At 39.7% G+C, this 27,400-nt stretch overlaps 1 protein-coding gene across 6 annotated transcripts in view; it reads left to right on the top strand.

The window, feature by feature from the left end:
* Ate1 (arginyltransferase 1) overlaps window positions 1-27,400 on the top strand; it is a 90,418-nt gene that overhangs the window by 16,653 nt on the left and 46,365 nt on the right. For all 6 annotated transcript variants that reach the window (XM_070094116.1, XM_070094118.1, XM_070094117.1 and 3 more), the window contains exon 6: window positions 1,997-2,205. In XM_070094116.1, the coding sequence (XP_069950217.1) occupies window positions 1,997-2,205 (209 nt within the window). The remainder of the gene's footprint in view (window positions 1-1,996; window positions 2,206-27,400) is intronic.

Consider the following 27,400-nt stretch of genomic DNA (forward strand, 5'->3'; position numbering starts at 1 on the left):
TCCACTCAGCTTATTTGTGGGAGCCAAGCTCAAAACTTAGATCTGTGTGAGTGCCATGGGTGCCAATGACATAGATGTACATGAGAGATAGTGAGAGGGTTCAGCTTATCATCATCTTGCTGCAGCATTTAAAGCCCATGCCTCACACCCATATAAAACACATGGTAGTGCCTCTGTACCCTGGTACATTCCCCCATTTTGCTTCCATAGATCTATTTCTTACACAGACACTTTAACATACCACCTACCTTTTTCCCCCTTATTTCACTTATTCCATACACCCCCTTCCACTCTCCCTTCAGCCAGTATTTTTTTATTGACTCGTTTTTGTTTGTTCATAATTTCTATACTTATTTTTGTCTGACATTCCTAGTGATGTGCACATAAATTTGTCTGTCTTTTATTTTCCTTTTTGGTGTCGGAAAAAAAAATTTAGTGGGCTTGATTGGACCTATAGTATTATGTACTCAGGAACTAATACAGTGGACCCCCGGTATTCGATGGCATCGGTATTCGATAAATCCGGTATTCGATGCATTATATCGCAAAAAATTTTCCTTGGTATTTGATTGAAAACCCGGTATTCGATACAATTCGTACGAGACCTGTCCACATGTGGCCTGAACTGCCCCTTGTGTGCCAGTGTTTACAAGCCAGCCAGTGTGCGCGCATCTAAGGATACATTCGGTACATTCCATATTATCCATATTATCACTGTGTTTGGTGCTTGTTTCTACAAAATAAGTCACCATGGGCCCCAAGAAAGCTTCTAGTGCCAACCCTGTGGTAAAAAGGGTGAGAATTAGTATGGAAATTAAGAAAGATTTTGAAGGGTTTGGGGCTAACCCTGAGAAGCCTATACCGGTTGTGGAATACATTGTGCCTACTTCAAAAATTAAGGAAATGTGTGCACAGTGGGTTGAAGTGCAAACCTTTATGGATGAAAATCACCCTAACACAGCTATTACAATGACAATGTTGTGGCCCATTTTAGACAAATCGTAAAGGAACGGGAGGTACAGAGCTCTATGGACAGATTTGTTGTGCGACAGAGGTCCAGTGACTCTCAAGCTGGTCCTAGTGGCATTAAAAGAAGAAAGGAAGTAACCCTGGAAAAGGACTTGCTACCTCAAGTCCTAACGGAAGGGGATTCCCCTTCTAAACACTAACACCTCTCCCCTCCTTCCATCCCATCAATCATCACCAGATCTTCATTAAAGGTAAGTGTCAATTATTTTATTATTATTGTAATTATTCTATTGCATTAAACTTAATATTTCATGTAGTAAATTTTTTTTTCATACTTTTGGGTGTCTTGCATGGATTAATTTGATTTTCATTATTTCCTATGAGGAAAATTGATTCGGTTTTCGATATTATCGGTATTCGATGAGCTCTCAGGAACGGATTAATATCGAATACCGGGGGTCCACTGTATTCTCTTTCTCATCTCTCTCAGTATTTCTCTCTCTCTCTCTCTCTCTCTCTCTTTTGCTTCTTATCTAATATATGATCACCTTTTGTTTCATGTATGTATATGTGTGTGTTTTTGTGTTTTGAGTGTTGTTTGTTTTTGTTTGTATTTTTATTTGTCAGTTTTGTTGTAATCTCACATATTAACTCTTAAACGGTCCAAACGTATATATACGTTCATGTGCGTATCGCCCCAAATGTATATATACGTTTTCTTTGTCATTCATTCAACACTGCCACGATAAGCCTGAGTCACCTAGACATGAGAGAATGAGTGTGTGCACTCACTGTGCACCATATTAAAATAATTGGGGATGCCTGGGTACCATATGCTCTTTTTTCCTATTAAAAAAAAAATTTTCCTATTAAAATTTTTTTTTTTTTTTAAATTTAGGGCGCTACGCGAGTGAACGTATATATATGTTTGGACTGTTTAGGGGTTAAATTTAAGATTTATTATGTAATTTTTTACAAGGTAAGACCTCAAAGTAAATAAAACCTTATGTTATATCTGCATGGTTAGGACCTGATCCCAGCAGACCGCCCTGTCGAAAAGCCAAAGATATACGTAGAGAACGAAAGGAGGCCAAACTTGCTAAACTTGCTCAAGAAGCATTGACCAGAGGTGAGTCTCCAATGGAAACTAAACAGTGCAAGATGCCTAACACTCAAAAAGTCCTGGAAGATTTTATTAGTGAGCCTCTGCCTGAAAACCCTGCACATACTCTTGAGGTATGTTCATATGACAGTTTATGTAACTTATGTATTAAATATTTACTTTCTTGCTGAAATATACTTGTATTTTAATTTATCATACAGATTATTTTACAGTAATTAGGGATTGGCAGAGAGCATGTATAGTCCCTTTATATAAAGGGAAAGGGGACAAAAGAGACTGTAAAAATTATAGAGGAATAAGCTTACTGAGTATACCAGGAAAAGTGTACGGTAGGGTTATAATTGAAAGAATTAGAGGTAAGACAGAATGTAGGATTGCGGATGAGCAAGGAGGTTTTAGAGTGGGTAGGGGATGTGTAGATCAGGTGTTTACATTGAAGCATATATGTGAACAGTATTTAGATAAAGATAGGGAAGTTTTTATTGCATTTATGGATTTAGAAAAGGCATATGATAGAGTGGATAGAGGAGCAATGTGGCAGATGTTGCAAGTATATGGAATAGGTGGTAAGTTATTAAATGCTGTAAAGAGTTTTTATGAGGATAGTGAGGCTCAGGTTAGGGTGTGTAGAAGAGAGGGAGACTACTTCCCGGTAAAAGTAGGTCTTAGACAGGGATGTGTAATGTCACCATGGTTGTTTAATATATTTATAGATGGGGTTGTAAAGGAAGTAAATGCTAGGGTGTTTGGGAGAGGGGTGGGATTAAATTATGGGGAATCAAATTCAAAATGGGAATTGACACAGTTACTTTTTGCTGATGATACTGTGCTTATGGGAGATTCTAAAGAAAAATTGCAAAGGTTAGTGGATGAGTTTGGGAATGTGTGTAAAGGTAGAAAGTTGAAAGTGAACATAGAAAAGAGTAAGGTGATGAGGGTGTCAAATGATTTAGATAAAGAAAAATTGGATATCAAATTGGGGAGGAGGAGTATGGAAGAAGTGAATGTTTTCAGATACTTGGGAGTTGACGTGTCGGCGGATGGATTTATGAAGGATGAGGTTAATCATAGAATTGATGAGGGAAAAAAGGTGAGTGGTGCGTTGAGGTATATGTGGAGTCAAAAAACGTTATCTATGGAGGCAAAGAAGGGAATGTATGAAAGTATAGTAGTACCAACACTCTTATATGGGTGTGAAGCTTGGGTGGTAAATGCAGCAGCGAGGAGACGGTTGGAGGCAGCGGAGATGTCCTGTTTAAGGGCAATGTGTGGTGTAAATATTATGCAGAAAATTCGGAGTGTGGAAATTAGGAGAAGGTGTGGAGTTAATAAAAGTATTAGTCAGAGGGCAGAAGAGGGGTTGTTGAGGTGGTTTGGTCATTTAGAGAGAATGGATCACAGTAGAATGACATGGAAAGCATATAAATCTATAGGGGAAGGAAGGCGGGGTAGGGGTCGTCCTCGAAAGGGTTGGAGAGAGGGGGTAAAGGAGGTTTTGTGGGTAAGGGGCTTGGACTTCCAGCAAGCGTGCGTGAGCGTGTTAGATAGGAGTGAATGGAGACGAATGGTACTTGGGACCTGACGATCTGTTGGAGTGTGAGCAGGGTAATATTTAGTGAAGGGATTCAGGGAAACCGGTTATTTTCATATAGTCGGACTTGAGTCCTGGAAATGGGAAGTACAATGCCTGCACTTTAAAGGAGGGGTTTGGGATATTGGCAGTTTGGAGGGATATGTTGTGTATCTTTATATGTTTATGCTTCTAGACTGTTGTATTCTGAGCACCTCTGCAAAAACAGTGATAATGTGCGAGTGTGGTGAAAGTGTTGAATGATGATGAAAGTATTTTCTTTTTGGGGATTTTCTTTCTTTTTTGGGTCACCCTGCCTCGGTGGGAGACGGCCGACTTGTTGAAAAAAAAAAAAAAAAAAAAAATTAGGGACCTGTCTGCTATAATTTTTCTTCCAATTCTAATGTTTATCTAAATTCTTGAATGAGTAAGGCAAAAGATTTATCAGGGAAATTAAGTAACACAGAGCAGATAGATGTCTATTTCAGCCTCTCTCTGTTGCAGTTCAGAGAGATAATGTCTTTTGTGTTTTAGGTGTGCATCTCTTCCCCAAGAAGCTGAATAAGTATAGTAGGGCCCTGCTTTATGGCGTTTCGCCTTGTGGTATTCCGCTAATATGAGCATTTCAAATTATGACTAAAACCTCACTATATGGCTCTCCCCACCTGACTCTCTAATATGGTCACTGCGCGTCACCTGGTTTGTTTACATCTGTGAGCTCCATGTCTCTCCATTATGTCGGGAAACTTTTCAAAATTTCAAGTGTTTTAAAGTTATTGCCTATTTTATGTGTGCTCTGATAATTATACTTGTGTATCTGTACCGAAATGAACTTACACACTGTGCTGGCATGCAGGTACACATTAAAATCACTAAGACTGTCTCACTAGTCTTGACGCCATATTAATAATAATAGTAAAACAGTGGAACCTTGACTTATGAGTTTAATGTGTTCTGTGACCTAGCTCGTAACTAAATTTACTCATATATCAAATAAATTTTCCTCGTTTAAATTAACTGAAATGCCATTAATCCATCCCAGTGCAGGACAGAATATTTCAATATAATGCTATCAACACTATGGCTTGTTTATCTATCACAATTCATCTAATATGACATAATAAACTGTAGTGTAAAGCACCCTTCTGGCAAGACAGTGATGGAGTGAATGATGGTGAAAGTTTTTCTTTTTCGGGCCACCCTGCCTTGGTGGGAATCGGCCGGTGTGATAATAAAAAAAAAAAAAAAAACAGTATAATTAACAGAGAAACATGTTATACATATACTCTAGAATAAATAAAACTGGCCATAATATGATGAGTGATGATGGCGGTGGAAGTGGCAGCAGCGTCTGTGTTTCTTCCCTTTTCTATCGCTTAATGGCTTAACTAACTTGTTAAACTCTTAATGCTACACTTTATCACTGAACTTAACTGATACAATTAGTTTTGTTTGAGCGCTGAACTTAACTGATGCAATTTCCTTTAATTCCATGGAAATCATCCTCTTTTTCTTCTCAGCACTGTCTTTTGCACTTATTTTCTTAAGACCCATGGTTAGTAAAAAGAAATTTGGCCAAATGATTGTAAAAAAATACAAGCAAGCACGAGAAAACTGCTCCCACGGTGATGTAAACATGTGGACTCCTTACCGTATGTTTTGCCATCTTCTGCACCAACTAGGGGCAGCATTCTGAATTATTATTATGTATTATGTACATATGTATGTATGAAGTAGACAGCAACTGCCCAGGGAGGTATTACCGTCCTGCCAAGTGAGTGTAAAACGAATGCCTGTAATTGTTTTACATGATGGTAGGAGTGCTGGTGTCCATTTTTCTGTCTCATAAACATGCAAGGTTTCAGGAATGTCTTGCTAGTTCTACTTACACTTAGGTCACACTACACATACATGTACAAGCATATATATACACACCCCTCTGGGTTTTCTTCTATTTTCTTACTAGTTCTTGTTCTTGTTTATTTCCTCTTACCTCCATGTGGAAGTGGAACAGAATTCTTCCTCCGTAAGCCATGCGTGTTGTAAGAGGCAACTAAAATGCCAGGAGCAAGGGGCTAGTAACCCCTTCTCCTGTATATATTGCTAAATGTTCAATAACAACACTGTGCTAGCCGATTTGAACCCATGTTGTACTGGCCTGCCTCATGGTAAGCGAGAACCACATGACGCTTTAAACCACAGGACCACCCAACCCTACTGTGGTTTAAAGCGTTATGTGGTTCTCACTTACCATGAGGCAGGCCAGTACAACATGGGTTTGAATCCTTGGCTAGCGCAGTGTTGTTATTGATCAATGCCACTCGTTCGTGGTTACAATAATATATTACTAAATGTAAAAGGAGAAACTTTTGTTTTTCCTTTTGGGACACCCCACCTTGGTGGGATGTGGCTGGTGTGCTGAAAGAAGATGCATGTATGCAATATTATTATTATAATTATTATTATTTTTTTTCTTCAACAAATTGGCCGAATCCCACTGAGGCAGGGTGGTCCAAAAAGAAAAATGAAAGTTTCTCTTTTTAAATTTAGTAATTTATACAAGAGAAGGGGTTACCAGCCCCTTGTCCCTGGCACCCTAGTCGCCTCTTACAACACGCATGGCTTACGGAGGAAGAATTCTGTTCCACTTCCTCATGGAGACAAGAGGAAATAAACAAGAACAAGAACTAGAAAGAAAATAGAAGAAAACTCAGAGGGGTGTGTATATATATGCTTGTACATGTATGTGTAGTGTGACCTAAGTGTAAGTAGAAGTAGTAAGACACCTGAATTTTGAACTTTGCACTAAATTGGCCAAATTACCAATTTCCAATCACTTTATTTTGTAATTGAAAAAGCTTAGTTGGCGATTTCTTGTGCTCAATCGATAGAATAGAAGTAATACTAGTGAAATAGCTAAGAATTTGATCGACTGGAATAAGGTAATTGGCCTAAAATGGGAGTCAAAGTCGGCAAAATTGCCGATATGTAAATATCGCTGTCACATCAAAATTCGCGAGAGCATAATTTTGTCAGTTTTCCATCAAATTTCGTACTTTTTGTTTTATTACCTTCAGAAAAAGATTCTCTACCATTTCATAAAAAAATAACAATTATTTTTTGAAAATTCTTGGACACTGGTGCGCACTTTGAAATTTGGCCTCTGGACCCTGAAAGGGTTAATCAAGCTATGCTTATCGAGATGGCTTCTTATAATATCAGCTATAATTGACTTCAGTAATGGCTTCTTATAATATCAGCTATAATTGACTTCAGTAATTTGCCTACAATTGAGGTTAGGCTTATTGGGCGGTAATTTGATGGTAATGACTTGTCCCCTGCTTTAAAAACAGGAACCACATTAGCCATCTTCCACATATCAGACACTACACCTGTTTGAAGAGAAATGTTAAAAATATTAGTCAATGGTTCACAAAGTTCCATTTTACTCTCTTTAAGAACCCTTGAAAAAAGTTCATCAGGGCCCGGGGATTTATTTTGCTTTAATTGGTCTATCTGTTTTATAACCATTTCACTAGTGACTATGATATTGCATAATTTATCATAAAAATTAATTACTGGGATATTGTTAGTGTCTTCCTGAGTGAAAACCGAGAGAAAATAATTATTAAGAATAGAGCACATTTCATTCTCCTTGTCAGTAAGATGCCCAGAGTTATTTTTAAGAGAACCTATCTTATCTCTAACTTTTGTTCTGTAAACCTGGAAAAAACTTTGTGGGTTAGTTTTCGAATCCCTAGCAACTTTAATTTCATAGTCCCGTTTAGCTTTTCTTATCCCCTTTTTAACGTCCCTCTTTATGTCAATGTACAGTGGACCCCCGGTTCCCGATGTTACCGGTATCCGATAAATTCGGTTCCCGATGCATTTGATCGAAAAAATTTTGCCTCCCTTCCCGATACAAAACCCGGTATGCGATACGATTCGTACGAGACGTGTCCACTTGTGGCCTGAACTCCCCCATGTGTACCAGTGTTTACAAGCCAGCCAGTGTGCGCGCATCTAAGGATACATTCGGTACATTCCATATTATCCATATTATCACTGTTTTTAGTGCTTGTTTCTGCAAAATAAGTCACCATGGGCCCCAAGAAAGCTCCTAGTGCCAACCCTTCGAGACCAAGGGTGCTAATGACTGTTGAAACGAAGAAAGAGATAATTGCAAAGTACGAAAGTGGTGTGTGTGTCGGAACTGGTCAGGTTGTATAGTAAACCCCAATCAACCATCTCTACTATAGTGAGCAGGAAAACGGCAATCAAGGAAGCTGTTCTTGCAAAAGGTGCAACTCTGATTACGAAACAGCGACCGCAAGTGTTAGAAAATGTTGAGAGACTGTTATTGGTGTGGATAAATGAAAAACAGATAGCAGGAGATAGCATCTCTCAAGCGATCATTTGTGAAAAGGGTGATGAAAATCACCCTCACACAGCTATTGCAAGCCATGCTGGTGACTATTACACTGACTGTGTTGTGAAACACTTTAGGAAAGTCATAAAGGAACGAGAGGTACAGGCCTCTATGGACAGATACGTTGTGCGACAGAAGTCCAGTGACTCTCAAGCTGGTCCTAGTGGCATTAAAAGAAGAAGGGAAGTAACCCCAGAAAAGGACTTGCTACTTCAAGTCCTAATGGAAGGGGATTCCCATTCTAAACACTAAGACCATCCACACACTCCCCTCCTCCCATCCCATCAATCATCACCAGATCTTCAATAAAGGTAAGTGTCATGTAACTGTGCATGTCTTCTTCAGTTTGTGTGTATTAAAATTAATATTTCATGTGGTAAAATTTTTTTTTTTTCATACTTTTGGGTGTCTTGCAAAGATTAATTTGATTTCCATTATTTCTTATGGGGAAAATTGATTCGCTTTCCGATAATTTTGGTTTACGATGAGCTCTCAGGAATGGATTAATATCGTGAACCGGGGGTCCACTGTACTGATTCATAAGATGACCCTCGCCTCTTTTGATGCGCCTATAAATTCCTTTTTTTCTGTCCTAAAAGATATTTGAGCCTATTATTCATTCATTTTGGGTCATTTTCTATTCGATCTAATTTCCTTATATGGGATAAATGTCCTTTGGGCAGCATGTATTGCGTTAAGACAGCTGGCATACTGATAGCTTTCTTCGTTACCCCAGTCCACAGATGATAAGTGTTCTCTGAGCCCATTGTAATCTGCTAAGCGAAAATCTGGGACCATTACTGAATTATCCCTACTATCATACTTCCATTCAATGCTAAAGATAATTGATTTGTGATCACTTGTGTTGAGTTCCTCTGTAATTTCTAAATTATTGACAAGGGTTTTCTTGTTTGCCAAAACCAAATCAAGGAGGTTATTTCCCCTTGTAGGCTCTGTCACAAACTGCTTCAAAAAACAATCCTGAACTACTACTAAGAAGTCGTATGATTCTAAATTCCCAGTCAAGAAATTCCAATCAATATGACTAAAGTTAAAATCTCCTAGAATTACTACATTATTGTGCCTTGTGGCCCTAACAGTTTCCTCCCATAGTAGTCTCCCTTGGTCCCTATCTAAGTTTGGGGGACGGTATATCACACCTAAAATAAATTTTTCATGCCCCTCTGAAAATTCTATCCAAACAGACCCTGTATGTGTTACTTCCGACTTAATACCCGTTTTTGTGAAACAGTTCAAGCGATCTTGGATATACAGTGCCATCCCACCCCCCTTTCCCGATACTGCTATCTACTTGGAACAATTTAAAACCCTGACTGTGACATTCTGCAGGCATGTCCCGACTTTTTGAATTAAACCATGTCTTAGTTATGGAAAATACATCAATGTTACCTGCACTAGCAACTAATCTCAACTCGTCCATCTTATTCCTAGCACTATGGGTATAAGCATAATGTATATTTAACCCTTTCAGGGTTTCGGCCGTACTAGTACGGCTTACGCACCAGGGTTTTTGACGTACTAGTATGCCTAAATTCTAGTGCCCTCAAATCTAGCGAGAGAAAGCTGGTAGGCCTACATATGAAAGAATGGGTCTATGTGGTCAGTGTGCACAGTATAAAAAAAATCCTGCAGCACACAGTGCGTAATGAGAAAAAAAAAAACTTTGACCGTGTTTTTGCATTAACCCTTAAACGGTCCAAACAGATCGGCGTTCAAATTCGTAGTGCTACAAAAGTAGATCTACTTTTTTTTACATATTTTCAAATATAACAAAAAAAAAATGTAGATAAAAGTTTTTTTACACGTTTTCACATGTAAAACAAAAACAAAAAGATCTACATTTTTTTACATACTTTCAGATGTTGAAAAAACGTATATATACGTTTGGACCATTTAAGGGTTAAAACAGCGATTTTGCACTGTGTATTTTCATATGGTATTTATTGTTGTATTCTAGTTTTCCTGGTCTCATTGTATAGAATGGAAGACACATTACAGAAGTTGAGATGATTTTGACTGGTTTTACAATGAAAAGTACCTTGAAATTGAGCTCAAAGTAGCAGAATTGTTCGATTTTTACCAAGGATTAAAAGTAAACAAATCATGCTATGTATCCAATACACATCAACTGGTGAGTCTAATATTCTTTCACAAGTGCGCTGATATTATTTATACCATTTCTACACTAATGCAGGAGTCTGCATAACAGTAAATCTTCTATTATTTGTGAGAATAAAAATTCAAAGTGGAAAGGAAAAGAATGTAAGAGGGGCATAGGGACGTGACTAATGAACAGAGGAAATGTTATTTTAGTGCCATGAATGTCTTTCTTGTTTATTCTGGACCCTATTTGGAAATTGGCATCTTTTGAAATTTGTGTGAAATTGGCAAAATTGCTAAATTTGGACCACAGTATTGGATAGTTGAAATCAGCAAATGGGTGATTTCTTGTACTCATTCGATAGAAAAATTGGAGGTCTAGCAAAATAGTTATGATTTTTGTCTACTAGTACAATGGAATTGTCCGAAAATATTGCTCAAAGTGGGCAAAATCGCCGATGCGTAAACATCGTCGAGACCGCTGACTTCGCAAGAGCATAATTCCGTAAGTTTTCCATCAAATTTCATACTTTTGGTGTCATTATGATCGGGAAAGGATTCTCTATCTTTTCATAAGAAAAAATAATTTTTTTTTGTTTGAAATTTGGGCGACCCTGAGAACAAGTTTCTGAGAGGGCTTGGTGACCCTGAAAGAGTTAAAGACCCTCCTTTTTCTTTACCCTTCTCATTTCTGTTTTTCCACTAAACCTATTACTGTCCTTGTCACCTAGTGCCACTGGCTTTCCAATATCCACCTCATTCTGTCTCTTACTAGTTCCCCTAGTACTCGTATTACTACACTGGGACTTCACTGTTTTCCTGCCAAAACCCATACCACTAACTGTTCCTAGTTTAAAGTCCTAACAGCTCAGTCCACTGCAGTTGCCAGTGCCCCCACCCCAGACCTAGATAAGTGAACCCCATCCCTGGCATACATGTCATTTCTGTCATAGAAGAGGTCCCAGTTGTCAATGAATGTTACTGCATTTTCCTTACAGTACAGTGGAACCTCTGCTTACAAGTGCATCCACATGCGAGTTTTTCCAGATACGAGCAGCTGCTCGGTCGATTTTTTGCTTCCAGACACGAGCAAAATTTCCAGATGCGAGTGGGCCTCAAGGGAGGTTAATTGACACTGGTGAGGGGGCTCTTGCTCTTGATCTAGGGAATTGGATCTCAGTTGTTTGTTGGACTATCTTATTGAAACTTGGGCAATGTGTGATGAAAAGATTCTTCTTAACGTACACCAAAAATGAAAGAAATCGAATCATAAGTAACGGAGTTCACTTCTCAGCCATTAGCCTCCCCTTAGTGGTATATTTTCGTGTGGTTTTTATGGTTGTATTCTCGTTTTATTTGTTCTCATGTGACAGAATGGAAGATATACTACAAAAATAAATATAATTTTAATTGGTATCATGATGAAAAGTACCTTGAAATTGAGCTCAAAATAGCATAAATGTTCGATTCTTTGGTGACATCAGTGGTAGACATCATGAGGTAGCAGTAGCAGACAACATAAAGCAACAGTGGCAGACATCATGAGGTAGCAGTGGCAGACAACATGAAGCAGCAGTGGCAGACAACATGAAGCAGCAGTGGCAGACAACATGAAGCAGCAGTGACAGACAACATGAAGCAGCAGTGGCAGACAACATGAAGCAGCAGTGGCAGACAACATGAAGCAGCAGTGGCAGACAACATGAAGCAGCAGTGGCAGACAACGTGAAGCAGCAGTGGCAGACAACATGAAGCAGCAGTGGCAGACAACATGAAGCAGCAGTGGCAGACAACATGAAGCAGCAGTGGCAGATAACATGAAGCAGCAGTGGCAGACAACATGAGGTAGCAGTGGCAGACAACATGAAGTAGCAGTGGCAGACATCATGAGGTAGCAGTGGCAGACATCATGAGGTACCAGTGGCAGACATCATGAGGTAGCAGTGGCAGACATCATGAAGCAGCAGTGACAGACAACATGAGGTAGCAGTGGCAGACAACATGAAGCAGCTGTAACAGACAACATGAGGTAGCAGTGGCAGACAACATGAGGTAGCAGTGGCAGACAACATGAAGCAGCAGTGGCAGACAACATGAAGCAGCAGTGGCAGACATCATAAGGTAGCAGTGGCAGACAACATGAAGCAGCAGTGGCGAAGTATTGCATTAAGAGTGTAGCAGTTAAGTGAAGCATTAACCCTTTCAGGGTTTCGGCCGTACTAGTACGGCTTACGAGCCAGTGTCCATGACGTACTAGTACGCATAAATTCTAGCGCCTTCAAATCTAGTGAGAGAAAGCTGGTAGGCCTACATATGAAAGAATGGGTCTATGTGGTCAGTGTGCGCAGTATAAAAAAATCCTGCAGCACACAGTGCGTAATGAGATAAAAAAAACTTTGACCGTGTTTTTGGATTAAAACAGTGAATTTGCACTATACTTTCGTATGGTATTTATTGTTGTATTCTAGTTTTCCTGGTCTCATTGTATAGAATGGAAGACATATTACAGAAATTGAGATGATTTTGACTGGTTTTACAATGAAAAGTACCTTGAAATTGAGCTCAAAGTAGCAGAAAGGTTCGATTTTTACCAAAGTTCAAAAGTAAACAAATCATGCTAAGCGTCCAATACACGTCAACTGGTGAGTCTAATATTCTTTCGCAAGTGCACCGATATTATTTATACCATTTCTACACTAATGCAGTAGTCTGCATAACAGTAAATCTTATTTTTTTTTGTGAGAACAAAAATTCAAAGTGGAAAGCAAAAGAAATGTAAGAGTGGCCTGGGGATGTGACTAATGAACAGAGGAAATGTTATTTTAGTGCCAGGAATGTCTCTTGTTTATTCTGGACCCTATTTGGAAATTGGCATCTTTTGAAATTTGTGTGAAATTGGCAAAATTGCTAAATTCTGACCACTGTATTGGATAGTTGAAATCGATAAATTGGTGGTTTGTTGTACTCATTTGATAGAGAAAATGGAGTTCTAGTGAAATAGTTATGATTTTTGTCGTCTAGTACCTTGGAATTGGCTGAAAATAGGGCTTAAAGTGGGCAAAATCGCCGATGCGTAAACATCGTCGAGACCGCTAACTTCGTGAGAGCATAATTCCTTAAGTTTTCCATCAAATTTCATACTTTTGGTGTCATTATGATCGGGAAAAGATTCTCTATCTTTTCATAAGATTTTTAAATTTGGTGACCCTGAGAAATTTCTGGGAGGGCCTGTGAACCCTGAAAGGATTAAGAGTGTAGCACTTACAAGTCATTCTTTCTGACTTTTTTGGGTTATCCTAGGTTCTCTACACATGTAGTCAGGAGCAGGAATGGCCACTGTGGTGGCCCTATAAACCCCAACAACAATGGCTACTGTCACCACCACTAGCCACATACCTAATGACATGTATTTTATTCATTCTAGTGTATATATCATGTTTCTATGTTATTAATATTGTTTATTATGTCATATTACATGAATTGTGTTAGATAAATAAGCTGTAGAGTTGATATTAGGGAAATTATTAAAGTATTTTCTTGTGCCTGGAATTCCACTGGAACGAATTAATTCCATTTCATTTAATTTAAATGAGGAAAATTGACTCTGCGAACGAGCAAATCCAGTTGCGAGCAAGGTCATGGAACGGATTAAACTCATAAGTAGAGGTTCCACTGTATTTGTCCAGCCAGCAATTGACACCAATTGCCCTGGACAACTATTCATTTCCAACTCCTATCCTTTGCAAAATACCACATATGACAGGGTTCCCACCCTTCCTCCTAATTATCTCTATTGCTGACCTGTACCTGCTAATCAGGTCCTCACTCCTACATCTGCCAACATCGTTGCCTCCAGCACTGAGACAGATAATAGGATTGATCCCATTACCTCTCATGATATCCAGACGGCTAACAATATCCTTCATCCCAGCCCCAGGGAAACACACCCTCTGCCTCCTACTCCTATCCTTCAAGCAGAAGGCCCTATCCATGTACCTAACCTGGCTATCCCCAACAACAACAATGTTTTTACCTTCCTTGGCGTTGTTCTTCGTGATGTTCTCAGTAGTCGACTCACATTTATCAGGTAGCACGGAGAATGGGTTGGATGTTTCCACAACAGTTTCTTGGATCTTCATTGATTCTACCTGTCCATCCGTCCTCTTGATCCTTAACTTTGTCCCATGTTTTCCAGCCACTGTCCAGGTTCCCTTCTCGGCTTGAGGATTCTCAACAGGAGGATTACTACGAATCTTCTTGTTTTCCTCAGTCAGTCACTGTATCTCAAGCTTAGCCATCCTCAGTTCTTCCTTTAGCTGCTGGTAGAGTTTCTCAAGAGAGGACATCTTGTTCAAATTCACATAGAGCACACAAGACATGTCTTCACAGAGTTAAGTACATTATTATTATTAAGAAAAGAAGAAAGGAGGAACACTGCAGCAGGCCTGTTGGCCCATACTAGGCAGGTCCTTCACAATCCATCCCACTAACAAAATATTTGCCTAACCCAATTTTCAATTCTACCCATTCTACGGGTAACGACTTGTCTCCTGCTTCAAAAATAGGAATTACATTAGAAATCTTCCACATATCAGACACTACACCTGTTTGAAGAGATAAATTAAAAATATTAGTTAATGGTTCACAGAGTTCCATTTTGCATTCCCTAAGAATCTTTGTTAAAAGCTCATCAGGACCCTGCGATTTATTATTATTATTAATTTAGGGAAGTGGAGCACAGATCCAATTCCCTTGATCAAGAGCTCCTCCCCAAGGACCTTCCCTTGAGGGGGAAGTTCTCATCCTAAAATTTCGTTCGTATCCAGAAGCAAAAAATCGATTGACTGACTGCTCGTATCCTGAAAAATTCGCATGGTGGGGCATTTGTAAGCCGAGGTTCCACTGTATATACCGTCTGTGTCCATGTATTGGTTGTAATGGCTTGACAAAGCTCCTGGAGAGCGAAACATTGCCACAATAATACAGTGGACCCCCGCATAACGATTACCTCCGAATGTGACCAATTATGTAAGTGTATTTATGTAAGTGCGTTTGTACGTGTATGTTTGGGGGTCTGAAATGGACTAATCTACTTCACAATATTTCTTATGGGAACAAATTCGGTCAGTACTGGCACCTGAACATACTTCTGGAGTGAAAAAATATCGTTAACCGGGGGTCCACTGTATATCACATTAGTTGCACTTGTCCTAGGTAGTAGGTTGGTAGATAGCAACCGCCCAGGGAGGTACTGCCGTCCTGCCAAGTGAGTGTAAAACGAAAGCCTGTAATTGTTTTACACGATGGTAGGATTGCTGGTGTCTTTTGTCTGTCTCATAAACATGCAAGATGTCAGGTATGTCTTGCTACTTCTACTTACACTTAGGTCACACTACACATTCATGTACAAGCATATATATACACACCCCTCTGGGTTTTCTTCTATTTTCTTTCTGGTTCTTGTTCTTGTTTATTTCCTCTTATCTCCATGGGGAAGTGGAACAGAATTCTTCCTCCGTAAGCCATGCGTGTTGTAAGAGGCAACTAAAATGCCGGGAGCAAGGGGCTAGTAACCCCTTCTCCTGTATATACAGTGGACCCCCGGTTAACGATTTTAATCCGTGCAAGAGGGGTAATTGTTATGCGAAATAATCGTTATGTGAATGAATTTTCCCCATAAGAAATAATGGAAATAAAATTAATCCGTGCAAGACACCCAAAAGTATGAAAAAAAAAATTTTACCAAATGAAATATACATTTTCCCACACACAAAGAGAAGGATACATGCACAATAGTAGAGTAGTACATGCACAGTATATATTGTGCATGTACTAGTCTACTAAATGAAGAATAAATGACACTTACCTTTATTGAAGATGCAGCAATGACTGATGAGACACTGTGTCCTGGGAGTGCTTTTTCCTCCTGAGTACTGTAGGTCCTGTTTGGCATTTTCTTCCAGAACAGGCCTTATCACACTGTGTATGCCACTACGATTCTTAAATCTCTCAAACCAACCTTTGCTGGCTTTAAATTCACCAATATGAGCACTAGTTCCAGGCATTTTTCCCTGTTCACCTGGGTGTTAGTCGACTTGTGTGGGTTGCATCCTGGGAGACAAGATTAAGGACCCCAATGGAAATAAGTTAGACAGTCTTCGATGACACTGACTTTTTTGGGTTATCCTGGGTGGCAAATCCTCTGGGGTTAATTGTTTCTTGGTATTCTCAATAAGCCACACCAACAACGGTGCTACAGCAGCAGCAGCAGCTGACAGTGCAGCAGCAGCAGCAGCTGACAGTGCAGCAGCAGCAGCAGCTGTACCACCAATAGTAGCGATGGTTGATTGGGGTTTATTATACAACCTGGCCAGCTCGGAGACATGCACTCCACTTTCATACTTATCAATGATCTTTTTCTTCATCTCTATTGTAATTCTCACCCTTATTGCTGTAGGGTTGGCACTAGAAGCTTTCTTGGGGCCCATGGTCACTTATTTTCCAGAAAAAGCACCGAAAACACTGTAATAATACGAAATATTCCGATTGTATGCTTGGATGTTACCGCGGAGGCTGGCTGGTAAACAATGCCACCGGCGGAACATGTGAGCGTGGCTCAGGCCGCACATTGGACGCGTCTCGGACGAAAATCGGTAAGCGGGTTTTTAAGCGGTATGTGAGGCAAAATTTTTGCAATTAAAGTAAGCGGTATGCGAAATAATCGCTATGTGATGCCATCGTTATGCGGGGGTCCACTGTATTACTAAATGTAAAAGGAGAAACATTCGTTTTTTCCTTTTGGGTCACCCCGTCTCGGTGGGATACGGGCGGTGTGTTGAAAGAAAGAAGAAAGAAGTTGCACTTGTGTCCTTTTATTTTACATATTGTCGGTAATTCTACCAACATATATACACCTACCATCCAACTTACGACCTGCTCGACTTACGACCACTCGACTTACGACTGTGTTTTTTATGCCAAATTTTTTTTATTTTTTTTATTATCACACCGGCCGATTCCCACCAAGGCAGGGTGGCCCGAAAAAGAAAAACTTTCTGGGAAATAAACAACTATTTGCATTGTACACAGTGTTTATCCTAAACCTTACAGTATAAAATACAGTACTAACAGCATAAAAAGTAAAGTAAAACATGAAATACCAAAATAAAACAATAAAATAGTCATTACAAAAATGTTTTGTTGATATTCAGTAGTAAAGTTCGACTTACGACCATTTCGACTTACGACCGGTTTCTCGGAACCAAACTCGGTCGTAAGTCGGATGGTAGGTGTACAACATTATTAATATCATAGATCTGAGATTTCTAATTGCAGTTTGTAACAGCGAAATTTATCATACAAATATAATTCCTGTTAATGTTTTTAATGATAGAAGCAGACAGACCAAGGCTACACTCGGCTTATTCTTTCAAAGTACAGTGGACCCCTGGTTTGCGATGCCATCGGTATCTGATAAATCCGGTATTCGATACATTTTAACGCAAAAATTTTACCTCTGTTCCCGTTAAAAAACCCGGTGTACATGATTCGTCCGAGATGTGTCCACGTGTGGCCTTTACTGCCCCATGTGTGCCAGTGTTTACAAGCCAGCCAGTGTGCTCGCATCTAAGGATACATTCGGTACATTCCATATTATCACAGTGTTTTTGGTGCTTGTTTCTGCAAAATAAGTCACCATGGGCCCCAAGAAAGCTTCTAGTGCCAACCCTTCGAGAAAAAGGGTGTTAATGACTATTGAAACGAAGAAAGAGATAATTGCAAAGTACGAAAGTGGAGTGCGTGTGTTGGAGCTGGCCAAGTTGTATACAAAACCCCAATCAACCATCTCTACTATAGTGACCAGGAAAACGGCAATCAACGAAGCTGTTGTTGCGAAAGGTGCAACTGTGATTATGAAACAGCGACCGCAAGTGTTAGAAGATGTTGAGAGACTGTTATTGGTGTGGATAAATGAAAAACAGATAGCAGGAGATAGCATCTCTCAAGTGATCATTTGTGAAAAGGCTAGGCAGTTGCATGACGATTTGGTAAAGAAATTGCCTGCAACTAATGGTGATGTGAGTGAATTTAAGGCCAGCAAAGGTTGGTTTGAAAGATTTAAGAATCGTAGTGGCATACATAGTGTCATTAGGCATGGTGAGGCTGCCATTTCGGACCAAAAAGCAGCAGATTTTTTTTAACAAGTCGGCCGTCTCCCACCGAGGCAGGGTGACCCAAAAAGAAAGAAAATCCCCAAAAAGAAAATATTTCATCATCATTCAACACTTTCACCTCACTCACACATAATCACTGTTTTTGCAGAGGTGCTCAGAGCACAACAGTTTAGAAGCATATACGTATAAAGATACACAGCATATCCCTCCAAACTGCTGAAAAATATGTGAAGGAATTCAAGGAGTACATAGACAGTGAAGACTTGAAACCTGAACAAGTGTTTAATTGCAACGAAACAGGCCTGTTTTGGAAGAAATTGCCAAGCAGGACCTACATTACTCAGGAGCAAAACGCACTCCCAGGACTTAAGCCTATGAAAGACAGGCTTACTCTTCTGATGTGTGCCAATGCTAATGGTGATTGCAAAGTGAAGCCTTCATTGGTGTATCACTCAGAAACTCCCAGAGCGTTCAGGCAAAAGAATATCCTTAAGGCTAATTTGTGTGTGCTGTGGAGGGCAAACAGTAAGGCATGGGTCACTAGGGACTTTTTCTATGACTGGTTACATCATGCATTTGCCCCCAATGTGAAAAATTACCTAATTGAAAAGAAATTAGACCTTTAGTACCTCCTGGTGTTAGACAATGCCCCTGGTCATCCTACAGACTTGGCAGAGCAACTTTATGGGGACATGAGCTTCATTAAGGTCAAGTTTTTGCCTCCTAATACCACTCCTCTCCTGCAGCCCATGAACCAGCAGGTCATTTCCAACTTCAAGAAACTGTACACAAAAGCTATGTTTGAAAGGCGCTTTGAAGTGACCACAGACACTCTATTGACTCTGAAAGAGTTTTGGAAGGATCACTTTAATATCCTCAATTGTGTAAACCTTATAGGTAAGGCTTGGGAGGGAGTGACTAAGAGGACCTTGAACTCTGCTTGGAAAAAACTGTGGCCAGAATGTGTAGACAAAAGGGATTTTGAAGGGTTTGAGGCTAACCCTGGGAATCCTATGCCAGTTGAGGAATCCATTGTGGCATTGGGGAAGTCCTTGGGGTTGGAGGTTAGTGGGGAGGATGTGGAAGAGTTGGTGTAGGAGGACAATGACGAACTAACCACTGATGAGCTGCTAGATCATCTTCAACAGCAAGAAGCCAGACCTGAGGAAACTGCTTTGGAGGAGGGGATAGAGAAATTGAAGAAGTTGCCTACTTCAAAGATTAAGGAAATGTGTGCAAAGTGGCTTGAAGTGCAAACCTTTTTTGATGAAAATCACCCTGACACAGCTACTGCAAGCCGTGTTGGCAACCTGTACAATGACAATGTTGTGAACCACTTTAGGAAAGTCATACAGGAACGAGAGGTACAGGCCTCTATGGACAGATATGTTGTGCAACAGAAGTCCAGTGACTCTCAAGCTGGTCCTAGTGGCATTAACCTTTTGAGGGTTTCGGCCGTACTAGTACGGGTGACGACCCTGGGGTTTTTGACGTACTAGTACGCCTAAATTCTAGCTCCCTCAAATCTAGTGGGAGAAAGCTGGTAGGCCTACATATGAAAGAATGGGTCTATGTGGTCAGTGTGCACAGTATAAAAAAAATCCTGCAGCACACAGTACATAACAAGAAAAAAAAAACTTTGACCGTTTTTTTGGAATAAAACAGTGACTTTGCACTGTATTTTCGTATGGTATTTATTGTTGTATCCTAGTTTTCTTGGTCTCATTTTATAGAATGGAAGACATATTACAGAAATTGAGATGATTTTGACTGGTTTTACAATGAAAAGTACCTTGAAATTGAGCTCAAAGTAGCAGAAATGTTCGATTTTTACCAACGTTCAAAAGTAAACAAATTATGCCAAGCGTCCAATACACGTCAACTGGTGAGTCTAATATTCTTTCGCAAGTGCGCCAATATTATTTATACCATTTTTTACACTAATGCAGTAGTCTGCATAACAGTAAATCTATTTTTTGTGAGAATAAAAATTCAAAGTGGAAAGCAAAAAAATGTAAGAGGGGCTTTGAGACGTGACTAATGAACAGAGGAAATGTCATTTTAGTGCCAGGAATGTCTTTCTTGTTTATTCTGGACCCTATTTGGAAATTGGCATCTTTTGAAATTTGTGTGAAATTGGCAAAATTGCTAAATTCTAACCACTGTACTGGATAGTTGAAATTGGTAAATGGGTGGTTTCTTGCACTCATTCGATAGAAAAAATGGAGTTCTAGTGAAATATTCATGTTTTTTGTTGACTAGTGCAGTGGAATTGGCCGAAAATGGGGCTGAAAGTGGGCAAAATCGCCGATGCGTAAACATCGCCGAGATTGCTAACTTCGCAAGAGCATAATTTCGTAAGTTTTCCATCAAATTTCATACTTTTGGTGTCATTATGATTGGGAAAAGATTCTCTTATCTTTTCATAAGAATTTTTTTTTTTTTTTTTTTAAATTTGACCGACCCTGAGAACGAGTCTCGGAGAGGGCCTGTCGACCCTCAAAGGGTTAAAAGAAGGGAAGTAACCCCGGAAAAGGACTTGCTACCTCAAGACATAATGGAAGGGGATTCCCCTTCTAAACATTAACAACTTTGATTCTCTCCCCTCCTCCCATCCCATCAGTCATCACCAGATCTTCATTAAAGGTAAGTGTCATGTATTCTATTGTTAGTAGAGTACTACAAACTGTGCATGTCTTTTTCAGTTTGTGTGCATTAAACTTAATATTTCATGTGGTAAAAATTTTTTTTCATACTTTTGGGTGTCTTGCATGGATTAATTTTATTTCCATTATTTCTTATGGGGAAAATTGATTCGCTTTTCGATAATTTTGGTTTACGATGAGCTCTCAGGAACGGATTAATATCACAAACCGGGGATCCACTGTACAATACTACTACTGTCTTTTGTTAATTTATCAACTTTGTCATGGAGAGCTAAATCAATGTGAGATGGCTTCCACATGAATTGTACATGAATTTCCTTCACTTTGTTTCATATTTTTCTCTATTGGACTTAGGATTTCTGAACTTGGCTGAAGTTTGGAAGACCCAGGAAGTTTTTCATTGAAAATAAAAACCTGTTTTGGAGCAGTTTTTTTTTATTTGATTTTAAGGTTTCACACTAATTTTAACTTTTCTTCATATCTTGAAAATTTTTCAAAGTAAATACAATAACCATATTTTTTATATATAGTGTATAGCTTGGAACCATTGAATATGCCATGTACAGTATTGTAATTTTGGGAACTGTATGTGTATTCTCCCACAGCATGTATATGAGTTCTACATCCATGAATTAGCCTATTTGAGAGCTTTTGTTTCATATTCAGTTGTTCATTATATATGGGCAGTTGGTCTGCAGATCCCTGACCTTTGTATGGTATTCAGGCATTATCCATGAACTTGGTTCCAGGGTTCACAGCTCTTGTATGTTAATAGCTATTACAGATTTTCTTGTATATGCATAATCTGTTAGATGACCAGATAATGGTACAACTGACCCAGAATTGTGCAACATATTTGACTAGTACTATGTCTGGGTATGGGGAACATAGGTGGTCCAGGATACATCCATTCCTCTTTGACGAAATATAAGTTCTGTATTCATGAATTCACATTGAATCAGCCTTATTTATTCTGGTTTACACACTTCTTTTATTGCCAGAAAGGCTGTAGTTACTGTTTATTAGATTTTAGTTTTTACAGTTGAAGCATATAAATTATTGCACACCCAATATCCATCCTGTGAATGGTAGCTTAAAGTTACAATTAGAGCCAGACTGTTTACAAAAAGTGTACAGTCAACTAAAATACTGAACTCTTTTTCTTTTTTTATATTTTAGCCATCTCCCACCAAGGTAGGATAGCCCAAAAATAAAAATGAAACTTTCACCATCATTTACTCAGTAGCTGTCTTGCCAGAAGTGTGCAGACATCACAGTTCAAATGACCCTTTGAACTGTAACATTCCTACCCCACCTTCAGAATGCAAGCACTCTATTTCCCACCTCCAGTACTCACGTCCGGCTAACTGGTTTCTTAAATTTTACCTTGCTCACACTCCAACAGCACCTCAAGTCTCTTTAGAACTGTTTGTTTCTGCTTACTCCAATGTATATGCCTGCTGGATGCTGAAGTCCCTTACTGCATAATATCTCATCATCACTCCATTCCTTTCTGAGATGACCTTTATTCCTCCTTTAGACCCCAGATCTCTGCACCCTCTTGGTCATCCTATTTTGCACTGTCTCTTCCAAATGTACAAATGACCTCAGCAACCCTCTTCTGCCATCTTAAAAAATATTTTTCATGACACATCACCATCTTCTAATTTCTGCACTCTGAATTCTTTGCAAAGTACTTGCATCACAAATTGCTCTCAAACAAGACATCTCTGGTTCCAATCTCCTCATTGTTGTAATGTTTTAAGAAGGGTTTGTACCACTGTACTTGGACACATTTTTCATTTTGCCTTCATAGATAAAACTTTTCTTTTCACAGATGCCTTAATCCCTTCCTCTCATGTTTCCATCTTTTGACATGTTCACTCCCAAATATTCAGATACTTTCTATATGCTATTATCATCCTTTTCCTTTCTATGTTTTCTTTCAATTTCCTTCTTTTGTACTATCTCTGACCAACACCCTTCCACCAACTTCTGTAACTTCTCTTTAAAATCTCCCTAAGAATTGCCATCAACAGAGATCAACTGTGACAATTCTCCACTCCAAAACAGTCATCTTATCTTTTAATCTCACACCTCTTCCCAACACACTAGCATTCACTTCTTTTACAACCTTATCTATAAATGTACAGTATTAGAAAACCATAGTATCATCACATATCCTAGTGTATGATCCATTTTTACTGAAAACAAAATAGTCACCTTCTCTCCTACATACCCTAACCTGAGTCCCACTCTCCATATAAAAATTCATTATCTTTTCCATACATTTGAAACATCTGGAACATTGCTTCCCAGTCCACCCTATGATGTGTCTTTTCTATAGCCATAAATGTGACAAGCAGCACTTTACTCTTATCACTTATGTACAGTGGACCCCCGGTTAACGATATTTTTTCACTCCAGAAGTATGTTCAGGTGCCAGTACTGACCGAATTTGTTCCCATAAGAAATATTGTGAAGTAGATTAGTCCATTTCAGACCCCCAAACATACACGTACAAACGCACTTACATAAATACACTTACATAATTGGTCACATTCGGAGGTAATCGTTATGCGGGGGTCCACTGTATTTCAGTTTAAACACTTGGTCTATACATCTGCTGTCCCTAAATCCTCCTTGTTCTTTCATAATCCTGCTTTCAATTTTACCTTTAACCCCTTAAATAATAATTAAAGTAAGGGTTGGATTTGAAAAGTGGAGTGTAGAAGAGAGAGATTTTGGGAGATGTTAAGCATGTGTGTGTAGGAACTTTTGAACCAAGTGAGAGAGTAATTGTGGTAGGGGACCTAAATGCTAAAGTAGGAGAAACATTTAAAAAGGGTGTGGTAGGTAAGTTTGGGGGTGCCAGGTGTAAATGATAATGGGGGGCCCCTTTGATTGAACTTTATATAGAAAGGGGTTTGGTAAACCAAACCCCTTTCTATATAATACATATGTTAAGAAAAAGAGGATAAATAAGTATACAAGATATGATGTAGGGCATAATGACAGTGCAGTGGAACCTCTACTTACGAGTGCATCCATGTGCGAGTTTTTCCAGATATGAGCAGTCATTCGATCGATTTTTTGATTCCAGATGTGAGCGGGCCTCAAGGGAGGTTCCTCGATGCTGGTGAGGGGATCTTGCTCTTGATCTAGGGAATTGGATCTCACTTGTTTGTTGGACTATCTTATTGAAGCTTGGGCAGTGTATGATGGAAAGGTGCTTCTTAACGTACACCAAAAATGAAAGAAATCAGATCATAAATAACGGAGTTCACTTCTGAGCCATTAGCCTCCCCTTAGTGGTATATTTTTGTATGGTTTCTGTGGTTGTATTCTCATTTTTTTGGTCTCTTTTGATAGAATGGAAGATATACTACAGAAATAGACATGCTTTTGATTGGTTTCACAATGAAAAGTACCTTGAAATTGAACTCAAAGTAGCAGAAATGTTTGATTCTTTGGCGATGCTCAAAAGTAAACAAATGACGTCACTGTCCAATACCTGTCCAATTGGCACTGCCCCTCAATCTTCATATATTGGAAAGCTCTTCAACATGATAGCAAAAGTGGGAGCAGACTTCATGAGGTAGCAGTGGCAGACAACATGAAGCAGCAGTGGCAGACAACATGAAGCAGCAGTGGCAGATAACATGAAGCAGCAGTGGCAGACAACATGAAGCAGTAGTGGCAGACAACATGAAGCAGCAGTGGCAGACAACATGAAGCAGTAGTGGCAGACAACATGAAGCAGTAGTGGCAGACAGCATGAAGCAGTAGTGGCAGACAGCATGAAGCAGTAGTGGCAGACAACATGAAGCAGCAGTGGCAAACAACATGAAGCAGTAGTGGCAGACAACATGAAGCAGTAGTGGCAGACAACATGAAGCAGCACTGGCAGATAACATGAAGCAGTAGTGGCAGACAACATGAAGCAGCAGTGGCAGACAACATGAAGCAGACAACATGAAGCAGCAGTGGCAGACAACATGAAGCAGTAGTGGCAGACAACATGAAGCAGCAGTGGCAGACAACATGAAGGAGCAGTGGCAGACAACATGAAGCAGCACTGGCAGATAACATGAAGCAGCAGTGGCAGACAACATGAAGCAGTAGTGGCAGACAACATGAAGCAGTAGTGGCAGACAACATGAAGGAGCAGTGGCAGACAACATGAAGCAGTAGTGGCAGACAACATGAAGCAGCAGTGGCAGACAACATGAAGCAGTAGTGGCAGACAACATGAAGCAGTAGTGGCAGACAACATGAAGCAGTAGTGGCAGACAACATGAAGCAGCAGTGGCAGACAACATGAAGCAGTAGTGGCAGACAACATGAAGCAGTAGTGGCAGACAACATGAAGCAGCAGTGGCAGACAACATGAAGCAGTAGTGGCAGACAACATGAAGCAGTAGTGGCAGACAACATGAAGCAGCAGTGGCAGACAACATGAAGCAGTAGTGGCAGACAACATGAAGCAGTAGTGGCAGACAACATGAAGCAGCAGTGGCAGACAACATGAAGCAGTAGTGGCAGACAACATGAAGCAGTAGTGGCAGACAACATGAAGCAGTAGTGGCAGACAACATGAAGCAGTAGTGGCAGACAACATGAAGCAGTAGTGGCAGACAACATGAAGCAGTAGTGGCAGACAGCATGAAGCAGTAGTGGCAGACAGCATGAAGCAGTAGTGGCAGACAACATGAAGGAGCAGTGGCAGACAGCATGAAGCAGTAGTGGCAGACAACATGAAGGAGCAGTGGCAGACAACATGAAGCAGCAGTGGCAGACATTATGAAGCAGTAGTGACAGACAATATGACACAGCAGTGTCTGACTTTTTTGGGTAATCCTAGGTTCTCTACACATGTAGTCCGGAGCAGGAATTCAATTCAATTCAAGTTTATTCTCTGTAAGGGTTACAATGTGGGGTTTACAGGTTTTGGGTATTGTGTGGTTTACATGTTATAAAATACTAATTACAGAGGGGGCCACTAGGACACCTAGCATGGCTAGGCATTTCGAGCAGACTTAGATTAATTCTTAACATTAAATCCTTACAGATTATGGTATTAAGGCTAAGTGACTACATCATAATTTGTGAGTTTAGCAATGTGAATGCTTTTGTTTTGGTACAATACAAGGTGTCTATATTGGAGTATCATAGGCAAACTTATGACTAGTTAGGATTTATTATTTTAAGATTAAGATCAGTATTTCTGGGTTTATAGTCAGTGGGTGAGTGAGTGTAATTGTGAACCACCAGGTGGTTATCATGTAGTTAGTTGTCGGGGTGGATCAAGAAGATAAGATGTTTTCTAACTGTAGTTTTGAATGTGATGAATGTGTCTGCAGTTCTAGAGTTTTCAGGTAGGGTGTTCCAGATTTTAGGTCCTTTGAAATATACATTGAATTTTTGTAAAGGTTTAGTCGAACACGGGGAATGTCATAGAGATGTTTGTGTCTGGTGTTATGCCTGTGGATCCTGTCACAACTATCAAGAAAGCATTTTAGGTCAAGGTTAATATTGGAATTTAAGGTCCTGTATATATAGATTGCATGGTAGTAAGTGTGGATGTTCTGAACAGGGAGTAAGTTTAGATCTATGAAGAGTGGGGGGGTGTGTTGCCTGGGATGGGATTTAGTGATTATTCTTACTGTGGCTTTTTGTTGGGTTATTATTGGCTTTAGGTGTGTTGCTGCAGTTGAACCCCAAGCACAGATAGCATAGGTGAGGTATGGATATATAAGTGAATAGTATAGTGTGAGAAGGGCAGTTTGCGGCACGTAGTATCGTATCTTGGAGAGGATCCCCGCCGTTTTGGATACTTTTTTTGTATGTGTTGGATATGGGTGCTGAAATTTAGGTTGTTGTTGAGGTATAGGCCAAGGAATTTGCCCTCATTATGTCTGGCAATTAGAATGTTGTCGATCTTAATGTTAAGTTGCGCAACACCTGCTCTGCTACCAAACATAATATAGTAGGTTTTGCCAGTGTTAAGTGTAAGTTTATTGGCTGTCATCCAAGTCGATATTTTGAGCAGCTCCTCGTTAACAATGGTGTTGAGGGTGGCAAGATTAGGGTGGGAGATGACATAAGTCATGTCGTCAGCAAAGAGAATGGGTTTCAGGTGTTGGGATATGTTTGGAAGATCATTGATGTAAATGAGGAAGAGCAGGGGTCCAAGGACACTTCCCTGCGGAACTCCAGTATCAAGTGGCCGTATTGATGAGGCTGTGTCTTTAATGGTGACATACTGATACCTATTAGAAAGGTAGGATTTAAAATATGCAAGCGCATGGCCTCTTATACCATAGTGGTCAAGTTTGTGGAGTAGGA

This window comes from Cherax quadricarinatus, chromosome 44 (assembly GCF_038502225.1).
Source record: "Cherax quadricarinatus isolate ZL_2023a chromosome 44, ASM3850222v1, whole genome shotgun sequence".
NCBI lineage: Eukaryota > Metazoa > Arthropoda > Malacostraca > Decapoda > Parastacidae > Cherax > Cherax quadricarinatus.